This window comes from Polypterus senegalus, chromosome 11 (genome assembly GCF_016835505.1).
Source record: "Polypterus senegalus isolate Bchr_013 chromosome 11, ASM1683550v1, whole genome shotgun sequence".
Lineage (NCBI taxonomy): Eukaryota > Metazoa > Chordata > Cladistia > Polypteriformes > Polypteridae > Polypterus > Polypterus senegalus.
The window spans coordinates 23,392,630-23,406,654 of NC_053164.1; the positions used below are offsets into that span (position 1 = coordinate 23,392,630).

Genomic DNA, 14,025 nt, shown 5'->3' on the forward strand with positions numbered 1-14,025 from the left:
TTGGTTCCAGCAGACCCCCATGACCCTGTGTTAGGATATAGCAGGTTGGAAAATGACTGACTGACTAATGATGAATATGAAATTTCTATGAGTTGTGTGATTTCATTACAGAATTCAGTGTAGTAATCGCTGTGGGGTAGAAACTGTTCCTGCGTCTTGTGGTCTGCACTCTCATTGACCTACTGTGTATCTCTTTCCTTAGGGGAGAAGTTCAAACAGTCTGTGTGCTCGGTGATACAAGTCCTTTATGATGCTGGATGTCTTTTGCAGACATTGAGACTTCCAAGGTAGGTAAAGTTGTGTTGGTAACTTTCTCTGCTGTTTTTATGATTCTCTGTAGAGCCTTTTTGTCAGCTGTTGAGCTGTTTCCGTACCACACAAGTATCCCATGAGGCAGGACACTCTCAGTGGAACTGTAATAAGAATATAAGTTTAATGTCACTGTGCTCTTTACAAAAAATATTTTATAAACTCACTCACATGTATAGGCCAGGCAAAGTTAGCACACATTTAGAACTGCTAGGCAAGTATTTGAAGAGAGAAGGGGACAACTACCAAAATGGCATTGTACTATTTCTGTATGTTAGAGATGAAATGGAATCTTCTCCTTTCCTTGTTTGGAACCCAAGTAAGGGCCTGCATGTGGAGGAACCAGTATATAAGACTTAGACAGCAGCCAAATACTTTGAAGCCGACAGACGGATAGGTGATATCATCATCCATCCTGAAAACCCTTCCAGCGCAGCAACGAAAAATGGCAGACTGTATAGATCAAGATCCCACCTTGGTAATATCTTGCTCTGGCTTCCCGTCTGTAATGCCGCGTGAATCGTCATTAAAGAAAGTTAAGTTATTTTCTCTTATGTGATTTTCACCGCTGTATCACTATGGGAGGGATATCGCCTTTTAATATCATATCTATATAGTTTTCGGTTACTTAAAACACCGCAATTACAAAAGAACTTATTCCAACTAGGAAGCTATCGCCCCCTATAGGAACAGGGAGAAAGAATGAAAGACACCAAAGCTTTGGTGACAGATCAACCTTCCTGAGATTTCTCAGGAAGTAAAGTCAATGCTGTGCTTCTTTCACCAGTGACTTTGTGGTCATTGACCATGTGAGATATTCTGAGATGTAGGTACCCAAGAACTTTAAACTAGAGACTCTGTCCATTCTGTCACTGTTAATATACAGTAGCTAGTGGTCATCCTGCATCTCCCTGAAATTAAAGATCAGTTCTATATTTGTGAGGAAAAGCCATGCAGTCTTGGGGAGAACATGCAAACTCCACACATACAGAGTGTTCAAAGTATGTATAATCTATTTCATGCACAGCCCTGCTGTTTTCTATGTGGACCTTTGTCCTTCAGTAAGTTCTATATGGTGTTCCAAGATGGATTTGGAAAATGGAGCGATTGATGGAACATTTTTGATGTCCTCCATTCACTAAAATAAATGGTCAAAGTTGAGTCCCACTCACCTGCATTGGCCAGAGCCATGGCTTTGAGTGTCACAAGCTCCTCCGGAGAGAGACCCATCTTTTGGTATTTGGTAACAAGCTGGTGAAGAGCTGTGTGAAGATCTAGAAGGCCTGCGTTCCTGCACTGCATCTGATCCAAGATACAATTCTCAGCAAAATAGAGTTCTTCTGAGAAGCTCAACGAACGCGACACCACACTGATCACCAGAGTCTCCATCCATCCACTCTGAAGCAGTGACATCTGATCCGCAATGGAGAGGTTGGAGAAGCCTACACATAGACAATAAAGGAAACATTTTAGGTTTAGATACTTGCTGTTTCATTCCAAAGCTTTAGGTTTTTCATTGAAAGTAATCTTATAATAAGAATGTCTTTTTTTCTTTGAATCAAAGTAAATAATTAGTCTTTTGGACTAAAAATTCCTGCTTTCAGTCTTAATGTACTACATAGAAACACCTCAATCACCTTGGTCATGTGTTGAGTGAAGGAAATGAAGTCATCCCAAGTTGCCTCTCCATCAAGCAATACATTTCTTCTTTGACTCAGTCATTTAGCGTTGTTCTTCCCAAGGTGCCACTCTTTCGTAGCCTGTTCTACTCAACCTCATATTTGAAAACTGGGATTTCTGACACTCATAATTGGCATGGCTTTTAAAATGACCTCTCACACTCGCCAAGGCTACTTCCCAAATGGTATATTCTGTTCTTCTATGTCACTTCTCGTCACTTGTTTCCTATTGCTTCTAGGAAGTAATTCAAAAATGTTGGACTAGACTGAGAAGACCCTCCATGGTTTTGTTCGCCACTTTATTCTGTTCAAAACTATATTCCTAACAAGCATTATTCATTCAGCTTCTGCCAGTTGACACAATTTGTCAGTTCTTGCTTCCATATTGTGGAATGAGTTTGTGGTATAGTGGGATCGAAACTCAGAAAAAAGTGTCCATTTAAAATAAATTATTAGAGGCGCTCGCGCTAGGGAGTACAACACGTGTGAGCGATCTGTTGAGAAGAGGCTCATCTCTGGGTTGGTGCGAGGCAGTCAGCCATCTGTGCATTGCCTTACTGGTACATGCAGACATTCTGATTGTCTTATTATCAGCCCGGGGCAGCAATCAAGTGATTGCACCTGTAACCATTCTGCAGCATATAAAAAAGGACTGTGGGATAAGAAAAGAACGAAAAGAAGATTGGAGGTTAAAGAAAGAAGATGGCAGGAAGACATGAGGGAGAGAGCTGAAGAAAGGAGGCTTGAGAGAGAGAGAGAAGGCAGGCAGCTGGGAGGAGAGTCCCTGGACAGGAGTGTTTGGCCGACACTCGGGGTGGATGAAATGAGTCACGCCGGCTAAGCGTGTACAAGGAGCGGGAGTGACCAGGTGTGTGAATGACTCGCTGCAAAAGAGCATAGCTTTTGGGGAGCCAAGCCTAGGTCTGAAGAGGGAAACTTACTGCAGCCATGGAGAGGCAGGGACCTGGACCTGTAGAAGGTTGGCTGTGTCTGTCAGCAGGGCGACTCCTCTGCTGTGAGGCCCACTTTTAATTGGATTATTTATTTACTGAACTTTACAGTTTGCTGATGACATTGTGATCTGTAGCGATAGTAGGGGGCAGGTTGAGGAGACCTTGGAGAGGTGAAGATATGCTCTAGAGAGGAGAGGAATGAAGGTCTGTAGGAACAAGACAGAATACATGTGTGTAAATTAGAGGGAGATCAGTGGAATGGTGAGGATGAGGGAGTAGAGTTGGTGAAGGTGGATGAGTTTAAATACTTGGGATCAACAGTACAGAGGAATGGGGATTGTGGAAGAGAGGTGAAGAAGAGTGCAGGCAGGGTGAAATGGGTGGAGAAGAGTGTCAGGAGTGATTTGTGACAGATGGATATCAGCAAGAGTGAAAGGGAAGGTCTACAGGACGGCAGTGAGATCAGCTATGTTATATGGGTTGGAGACCGTGGCACTGACCAGAAAGCAGGAGACAGAGCTGGAGGTGGTAGTTTAAAGATGCTAAGATTTGCATTGGGTGTGACGAGGATGGACAGGATTAGAAATGAGGGCATTAGAGGATCAGCTCAAGTTGGACGGTTGGGAGACAAAGTCAGAGAGGCGAGATTGCATTGGTTTGGACATGTGCAGAGGAGAGATGCTGGGTATATTGGGAAAAGGATGCTAAGGATAGAGCTGCCAGGGAAGAGGAAAAGATGAAGGCCTAAGAGAAGATTTATGGATGTGATGAGAGAGGACATGAAGGTGATGGGTGTGACAGAACAAGATGGAGAGGACAGGAAGATATGGAAGAAGATGATCTGCCGTGGCAACCTCTAACAGGAGCAGCCGAAGAAGAAGAAGAAGAAGAAGAAGAAGAAGAAGAAGAAGAAGAAGAAGAAGAAGATTTACAGAACATAGCACTGCACTTTTGGGACACTTTTGTTTGGATTAGCTTTAATAATTCACCTTCTACTTGCTTTGTGTCGTGTCGTCAATTGCTCGGTTCATCCCTTAGAAACGTTATCGGCAGTGGTGGGTTAAGGAGGCTCATAGTGGGTCCCAGTAGCATGGGGCCAACCTTCACCATCACAGAGTCCTCAAAGACGTGCCCAGTCTACTCATGTGTCACTTGAACATGCACCTCTTCACAAAGCATCTCAGGACTGCTTTGACATTCTGCCACCTACTCTCCACCTTGACAGCCTCAACGATAATATCCATCCATCCATTTTCCAACCCGCTGAATCCGAACACAGGGTCATAATATGAATGGATTAGTTTATTCCAATTATTAGAATTATGGGTCCGTTGTGCTCTTAGGAGCTTTCATTCTATGGCATAGCAATGGAGTGTATAGACCTACAAGCTTGAGGGGACCACTTGGGGCCGTATAGATTTAAAAAAAAAATTTTAATAACTTAACTGAAACAACGGTTTTGCAGTCTCGATACAGTGGCTTCAACGTTCAATGTCCTGTTACCATCACCTCTGACCTCGATGGCTTACGACGAATTGTATGCAGCTGACGATCTTCTCGCTGAACGCTATAGTACTGACATATCACTGGCGTTTTCTGATCAATTGTTGTCATTTATTACATGTTTTCCATCCGTCCTGCCAACCAAGTTGACTGTTTTCGAAGCAACTGAACTGTTGCTGATAGATCACTGTGCACTGTTGTCCACTTCCAGTGACGTTTGCATGGCTTACATGTTACTGCTGACTACGCCAATGACTGTTGCTGCGTGTGACCGATCGATTTCCAAGTAAAAAACTAATCAAAAATTACCACAGAAGCACCGCGTCGCAAGACAGACTTAGTGGCTTGGCTGGACTCTCAATGGAAAAACGAGTGTGCCAGACAACTTGACGTGTCAAACATCGTTGAGACTTCTGCGCAACAAAAGGCACGTAAGTGAGTATTTGAAGGTACTAGTGATATTATAAGTAATACGATTAGTGACTTGCCAGTTAGTTCCATTTTTGTAAGCTTTAACAGTTTAACATATCTGTAATCTGTTTTATTGTGTACCTTAGTATGGCTTACTGTGCATTAGTGTCACTACTGTGAGGATTTGTGAGCGTGAACACTTTATGATGTCAATTACTTCTTAGATTACTTTACATTTTAATCATCTTCTTTCACAAAGTTGTCTTGGAAAAGTAAGCAGGTCCACATTTTACACATATTGATGTACTACTACTACTATTACCCACACCTCCCACATTTCATTCCCACTATTAATTTTATTTTTGCTAACTTACAGCAGCTGTAATAAAGCGATTAAAAAATTCCATTTAGAGAGCTGGTTTGTTTGTCACCAGCACCATCACCATCCCTTGGTGTCAGTGGGGACCTTGCAAGTCCTGCTCCCTTCGACAACCACCGGCATGTGTGATCTGATAGTGACCCGGTTGTGGATGCCACCTCCCAGCCGACGCCCAGGATCTGGTTGCAAATAAATTACTACCAGTTATGCTAGACAGGAGGGACCCATCTCAGGGCCTTCAGCAAGTCAGCTACGCCACTACTTTCAATGCTACAGACACTTCAGCCTTCTCCAGATCTGTGCATCAAAACAATCCTGTCTCTAAGCTCCACAGGTAATTCCTTCAAACCCACGGCTTGGTTGGTCATAAACCGTTGTGCCTTCTATAGACAGGTTGTAGCACTGCCACATAAATTTATTTTCTGGCTTGTCTTTTGTCTCTCTTAATGTGAATCCTGTCTCCGTTTGAAAACAACTATAGCATAAGATGGGTCAGTGGGATTATGTAAATAGGGAGGACCTTTGTGAGGTATGGGCTGTCGTTGCGATTTCCTGGAGTGGCATGGAAATGGACGCACTATTGAAAAAGGCAGGAAGAGAGACGAGAAACAGCCCAAGCTTTATGGCGGAGGGGAAAGACGTGAGCTATCTAAGGCCAGGAAAAGGACTGTTTCTTATGGAGCACCAAAAGTCCAATACAGTTTGGGGGTGACCACCTCAAAGAATCCTGATACACTGAGAAAAGTGGACTAGACAGTGGATGAGATTGAGATCCGAGTGAGCAATAGATAAACTTTTATTCTGGGATTGGCACGTCTGAAGAACTGAAATATCGGGAGATATGATTATCTTATAAAGAGACTAAACTGAGTGGACGCTGTGGGATACTTTTGGTTACATGATTTTATGCTATTTGTTTACTGTATATGTTGGGAGAGGGGGTGGGAGGTTTCGGAATCGGCTTTGGTCCGGGGAGCTTGTGGGATTGCATATAAGTCATTAACTCTTTAAGGGCTGAATATTTTTTCCATAAAGTAAAAGCACACAAAGCAATGATTTCACACATAAATTATAAAACATCCGTTGCTGCATGCTGCGGCCACCAGTTCACCGTCTCTTGTGGCTAAAGCTTCTCTGACGGCCGGTAGGCTGGCTGCCAGGCTATCTTCGCATGGCCTCACTCACAATCTACTTTATACTTCTTGTTATTATAAGTGGCAGCCGTCCCAGGTGAACGTTACTGTAGGAGGGTCAGCTACACAAACGTGTTCGGCACCCCACCTTCATTTGCAATCTCGAGCTCCAGATCACTTGTATCAAAATCGAAGTCCGACAAGTCAAAGTCCAATTTGAAGATGATATGCAAAACTTCATCCACGGAGTACTTTGCTTTGCGCATTTGCTCTCTCCCCAGATGTCGATGCCATGTTTGCCGTCGTTTGCTCTTCACTACTCACTCGAGCGCAGGGAATCTCATTCAGACCAACAAAGCTAACGGAAATGTAATGGCGATCTTTGTCACACTCAGCCCCTGATGTTTACAAAAGTCGACATCCGCCCTGAAAGAGTTAATACACCTTTTCTTTGGGTCATTTCTGTAAAATACACTTTTATTCATGGATATAATTTTCAGCACCGTGGAAAGGGGCCTGAAGACGGTTTGGGGTTGACATGCAATCCGTAGTTCATTTATCACTATAAACTTAGTGAAGTGCAGCGGTTACGATCGCTACAAGGTGTGTGTCTTTCCTAATCAGTCCAACCAAATGAACTGACCGCTTCAAACAACGGCGTACAAACCTCTCAACCAATGGGATGCACCTCAGCTAAATTTCAAGTATCGCTGCCTAAATACTTTTGTCAATGTGATATTTCATTTTTTTTGTTTATTTTTTATACATTTCTCAAAATTTCTAAAATCCTTTTGTCACTTTGTCATTCTGGGGTATTGAATGCTGCTTGATGAGGGAAGAAGTGAACTTAAATGATTTTAGAACAAGGCTGCCACATAGGAAAATGTGAAAAAAGGGGCGCTGTGCCTCGATCAGTCCTCAGATACCTGTGTGTACGTTTTGCAGTGTTTGCCTTCTAGTTTTAGGATTATTATGTGCCTTCTTACAAAACACAGCTAATGTGTTGTATGTTCATCAATGTTTGGAACGGCGTCCATTAATACACAGTAATAGTGATAATTCAAAGACGCACATTTAAAAAAGAACCTCCACTTAAAGTGTTATGAGGCTCTAAGATTTATTTTATTTCACTTCTCAGTGTTAGTTGTATTTAAATCTGAAATGAATTTGCAAGGAAAAAAGGAAAGAAAAATATATAAGATTATTCAGATAGAGTACAGAGTTTACTCTAAATATATTTAATGTTTTCATGTGCCCAGATTTTGGGTACTGCGGTGGGTTGGCACCCTGCCCAGGATTGGTTCCTGCCTTGTGCCCTGTGTTGGCTGGGAGTGGCTCCAGCAGACCCCCGTGACCCTGTGTTTGGATTCAGCGGGTTAGAAAATGGATGGATGGATGGATTTTGGGTATTGAATTAAACCAAAAGAGCAAATCTAGAAAATGAACAAGAATGCTCCGTGCAGCCTAAATCTCTTTTCTATGGATTCAACAAGGTAGCTGAGAACAGCTGCTGATTCATTATTCTGGCATTTTAAGGCTATGTTAATTTCAGGTAAACCTCAGCTAAAATCCTAAGCAAGCCCCTGGGGTATCAGTGTGGGAGGGAATTTGTTGAAGAGAAAAAGAAGTTTAATTAATAGTTTGCAATCAGCCTGATCCATCAAAGCGGATCAATGAGCTCCCCTGAAGCTGTGACAGGCTGTGTAACAGGACAAGCCACCGGTGGCAAGTCTGAGTGTCAGCGTACCTGCAGGTTCACAGCCTGACCTCCCAGTGACTGAATGTGAGGACTGATTCAGAACTGGTATGCTGCATGTGTAGATGTGTAGCCGTGCCTCAAAGATTTTATTATTTAGGGATTAGCTAGCAAGCAAGAAACACTTTAGTACTCTAGACAAACTGTCAGTCTTTTCATTGATTTTGGTGAAACATAAAATGCATATATTATAAAAGGTACTATATATATATCTGTATAAATGTACTCATATATGAATATACAGTGGATCCGGAAAAAGATATCACAGCCAAGATATCAAAGGAGTGGCTTCAGGACAACTCTGTGAATGTCCTTGAGTGGCTCAGCCAGAGCCCAGACTTGAATTCGATTGAACATCTCTGGAGAGATCTTAAAATGGCTGTGCACCGACGCTTCCCATCCAACCTGATGGAGCTGCAAAGAGGAATGGGCGAAACTGGCCAAGGATAGTTGTGCCAAGCTTGTGGCATCATATTCAAAAAGACTTGAGGCTGCCAAAGGTGCATCGACAAAGTATTGAGCAAAGGCCGTGAATACTTATGTACATGGGATTTCTCAGTTTTTTTTATTTTTAATAAATTTGCAAAAATCTCAAGTAAACTTTTTTCACATTATCATTATGGGGTGTTGTGTGTAGAATTCTGAGGAACAAAATGAATTTAATCATTTTGGAATAAGGCTGTAACATAACAAAATGTGGAAAAAGTGATGCGCTGTGAATACTTTCCGGATGCACTGTGTATTTTGACAGGTACTCTATAACATGCCTATGATCTGCTTCTCACAAATGAGAGGGTGCAGAAAATATTTGTTGACTGGCAGACCAACCACACGCGTTACCTTCTAGGTGACCACACAAATATCAGATTGTGATCGGGCCTGTGAATATCATACTCTGATCTACACCATGTCAAGTAAGCAAACCAGCCACCACGGGGCAACATCTGAGACTTTGCCTTGGGCGCTGACATCTGAGGTTTGATCCTCATAAGGGGAAGCAAAGGTGTGTATACCTGATTAGCTCCAATTAGGGTTAAACACATGACATGTACTCTTTGTATTTTTTGGCAGGTACTCTATAACATATATATATATATATATACACACACACACATATATATATATATACAGTATATTCATTGCATTTGTAGTCTATAGTCTGAGTCCCGACCTGATTGTATGGGTGGTTGACTACCACGTAAAGCTTGTGGTTGGTCTGCCATTCAGCAAACATCCGCCACGGGGCTCTCTTTCAGTTGCGAGAAGCAGATCATGGAGTGTTGCATAGTTTTACTGTCAAATAAAGCAAAGAGTACGCAACACGTGTTTCACCCTTATTTATTTGACAGTAAAACTATACAACATTCCATAATCTGTGTCTCCTTAGGCCAGGTTTATACTTCATGCGACGCATGCTCCAGCGGATGCTCCTACTACGCAAGCGCTGTACTGTTTATACTTGCGTGCGTACTTTACGTAAATCTGGAGGAATCCACCAGGTGGCAGTGCGAGATATTATCACTTTGAGAACAGGTTCGGCTTCGCTGTGTTGTGAATTGCCTGGAACAGCCATTAAATTCTAAATGATTAAATCCATCAATCCAGGGATGTGTCCATTCCAGCTGGCATTGAAACAATCCCTGGATGAGGCATCAGCTCATCGCAAGGTGAATACAAGCACACACATACACTGGTGACACTTTAGTGTCACCAAATCTGCATATCTTTGGAAGGAAACCGGAGCACACGGTGGAAAACCAGCAGGAAAACATGCAAACTCCAGGCAGGGAACACCAGCGACTTGACTCCCTGCGAGACAGCAGTGCTACCGTTCCGCCACCATGTCACCCCCATGTGTGTAATTATTAACAGTATTCATTATTTAAACGAAATTAACGATTTATCTGTAAATTGTAACATACATGCTTTAATGCATTTCATCATGAAAGTGATATTAAGTATAAATCTTAGGATTCTAAATGTACAGAGAGTTAGAATATCATACATTTAATGTGTTCTGTGTGGTGATTTGTTGCTGTTTGCCGCTCCTGTCAGGTCCGGAGGAAGCCACAGAAAAAGAAGACTTTTAAAATGCATCGTGTCATTACGATTGGGAATATGTGACACTTGAATATAAAAGGACCACAAATGCATCTGTATGTTGGCCACATCGAACCATTCATCAAACATCGAAGCGCACACATCGATCCTGTAGGATCCTCAAAGCTGCTTTCTGTCACATGTACAGTAGATAGTAAACAGAGACTCTGACATCACATTCCAACTTTTAGAACAATACGCCCCCTGACGTTTTCCTGGTACTGCAACTCGTGCATGCGTTGCGTTAATTTCTGAGGACGTGCTCAGGGAACACGTGAAATGAACGCTAGGAACGTGTGGCAGCCATGATGCGTGCGCATACGCGTTCTGAGCGTGAAGTATAAACGAACCCTTAGGGTGCGGTGCGTTCAGCCCCCTCTTCACAACAGCAGACACGCAAAGTGGCCGATGCATAGCGCAGGCCAGGGGTGGGGGGTATGGGAATTGGCAAGCGAAGCGAGCAGGGAGCGAGGTCCCGTAGTATACGTATATATTGGGTGGTCCAGATCTAATAATGCAACTTTTAATGCAATGCAGGGAAACAATACAAGACAAAAGAATTGTTCAAAATATCTCGTAATAAACGAAAATGGATTTACATTGAGTTAATTCACTGATTTTCCATGTAATGGCCCACTTGTCCTCCATTCAGTTGGATACAGGTTCGGAGTAATAAACTTAATAAATTATAGCGTAATGAAAATTGCATAATTAGATCTGGACCACCCTGTAATTTCAGTCTATCTGTCTTTCTGTCCATTTAAGTACTACACTACATGTTTCTTTGCAGTTATTTCTGGTAGAGTCAAACTTTGAACAAAGGCCAATAAGATTTAAGATTTTCTACCTAACAATATCTAGAAAAAAAGAGAGAACCTCGCTAGAATTTGATATTTTTGATAGATCTTTCTACCTTTTAACTTCAGTGTCTCAAGAGCACAACATGATATTGATGCTATTTTTACTTCAAAAGAATTACAAAACAATTGTGTAACAAACGAGCACCAATCAGGGGTTCATGGGGTTTATGTTGACCACAATCATTTTTGAGAATTCTTAAATAATTTATGCACATTGACAAAGAAGAATAATTTTATAATTCCTACTGAAAAACGTCATAATGGTTGATTATGTCAAAAAAACTGTTCTTCTTTTTCTGAATGCTCAGTTTATGATGAACAAAAACGCACCCGTTCAGTTTCTTGTGCAGGGGTAATAATAAGCAATCAAATGACCCTTTTGTGATGGGGTCCGTACTTGAACTGGAATAACAAAAGTCTGCTGAGGGAGCGGGAGTGAGAGTCGGTGTCGCTTTCAGGGGATCTGCCAGGTGTGTGTGTGTGTTGTTTGACCCTCATTTGTCTTTCGGTGTTTGAGTTGAACGTTTTTGACTGTCGGGTATTCGATGCACTCCATAACATTTCAATAATATTACTGAACTAGTGTGATGATTATTGATGATCTATAAATTGTTCTTTGCTACAACATTACTTCTGTTTCTCTTACTCTTACACTTAAATTCACAGTAAAAAAATCTTAAAGGTTAATTAACTGAAAAGCAACTTTTGATAAATAATAAAAAAAAAAAAAATTGGTGCTGTGATGAGGCAGTTATACTGGTCAGATGTGTTTTTTATTTATTTTACATACAGTATGTAACATACAGGTTATCACTCTTCCGGGCGAAGCTGGGGTAAAACAGCTAGTATACAGGTGTCGGTCATAAAATTAGAATATCCTGACAAAGTTGATTTATTTCAGTAATTCCATTCAAAAAGTGAAACTTGTATATTAGATTCATTCATTACACACAGACTGATGTATTTCAAATGTTTATTTCTTTTCATTTTGATGATTATAACTGACAACTAATGAAAGTCCCAAATTCAGTATCTCAGAAATTAGAATATTGTGAAAAGGTTCAATATTGAAGACACCTGGTGCCACACTCTAATCAGCTAATTAACTCAAAACACCTGCAAAAGCCTTTAAATGGTCTCTCAGTCTAGTTCTGTAGGCTACACAATCATGGGGAAGACTGCTGACTTGACAGTTGTCCAAAAGACGACCATTGACACCTTGCACAAGGAGGGCAAGACACAAAAGGTCATTGCTAAAGAGGCTGGCTGTTCACAGAGCTCTGTGTCCAAGCACATTAATAGAGAGGCGAAGGGAAGGACAAGATGTGTAGAAAAAGTGTACAAGCAATAGGGATAACCGCACCCTGGAGAGGATTGTGAAACAAAACCCATTCAAAACTGTGGGGGAGATTCACAAAGAGTGGACTGCAGCTGGAGTCAGTGCTTCAAGAACCACCAGGCACAGACGTATGCAAGACATGGGCTTCAGCTGTCGCATTCCTTGTGTCAAGCCACTCTTGAACAAGAGACAGCGTCAGAAGTGTCTCGACTGGACTGCTGCTGAGTGGTCCAAAGTTATGTTCTCTGATGAAAGTAAATTTTGCATTTCCTTTGGAAATCAAGGTCCCAGAGTCTGGAGGAAGAGAGGAGAGGCACAGAATCCACGTTGCTTGAGGTCCAGTGTAAAGTTTCCACAGTCAGTGATGGTTTGGGGTGCCATGTCATCTGCTGGTGTTGGTCCATTGTGTTTTCTGAGGTCCAAGGTCAACGCAGCCGTCTACCAGGAAGTTTTAGAGCACTTCATGCTTCCTGCTGCTGACGAACTTTATGGAGATGCAGATTTCATTTTCCAACAGGACCTGGCACCTGCACAAAGTGCCAAAACTACCAGTACCTGGTTTAAGGACCATGGTATCCCTGTTCTTGATTGGCCAGCAAACTCTCCTGACCTTAACCCCATAGAAAATCTATGGGGTATTGTGAAGAGGAAGATGCAATACGCCAGACCCAACAATTCAGAAGAGCTGAAGGCCACTATCAGAGCAACATGGGCTCTCATAACACCTGAGCAGTGCCACAGACTGATCGACTCCATGCCACGCCGCATTGCTGCAGTAATCCAGGCCAAAGGAGTCCCGACTAAATATTGAGTGCTGTACATGCTCATACTTTTCATATTCATACCTTTCAGTTGGCCAACATTTCTAAAAATCCTTTTTTGCATTGGTATTAATTGATATTCTAATTTTCTGAGATACTGAATTTGGGACTTTCATTAGTTGTCAGTTATAATCATCAAAATTAAAAGAAATAAACATTTGAAATACATCAGTCTGTGTGTAATGAATGAATCTAATATACAAGTTTTACTTTTTGAATGGAATTACTGAAATAAATCAACTTTGTCATGATATTCTAATTTTATGAGCGGCACCTATACAATAAAGACTGACTGACACATTCCTCAATTAGGAGAATATAGAACAGAGCTCAGTGGTTTATTTGTCTTTAAGAAGAAGTGATAAGCATTAGTTCACTGTTACCCCATATGAACTTTAGTGTTCTTTCTAAAAGAAGGCTTACCAATTACTGAAATGTCTTTTTGACGTATTAAACCTTTACCTGGAATTTGCTTTGCCCAGCTGATCACCATGAGTAGCTCCCGATTGAGAAGGTCACACAGGGTCATCAGGGTCTGCATGCTGCTGCTGTCTGCAGTGTTGGCATCAGGGGTGGCACACATTGGCCTGGGCTCCGTCACCAGCAAGTGGGAAATGACTTTATTGGCTGGGGTAAAGGACAAGATTGAGTCATTAGTTGGGAGAGAATGCAGATGAGTTATAGTGAATAAAGGACTTGAATCAGTTATAAGGATAGAAGTAAATCTAAACAATTAATGAATCATTAAAATAAAACTTATTGGTAGAAACTTTACAGTTCCA

The 14,025-nt window shown here is 41.7% G+C and overlaps 1 protein-coding gene across 1 annotated transcript in view; it reads right to left on the reverse strand.

Moving 5' to 3' along the window:
* esrrd (estrogen-related receptor delta) overlaps positions 1-14,025 on the reverse strand; it is an 83,750-nt gene that overhangs the window by 26,302 nt on the left and 43,423 nt on the right. The window contains exons 5-6 of the mRNA XM_039770107.1: positions 13,706-13,870; positions 1,482-1,751 (exon numbers count right to left, since the gene is read on the reverse strand). Of these exons, the coding sequence (XP_039626041.1) occupies positions 1,482-1,751; positions 13,706-13,870 (435 nt within the window). The remainder of the gene's footprint in view (positions 1-1,481; positions 1,752-13,705; positions 13,871-14,025) is intronic.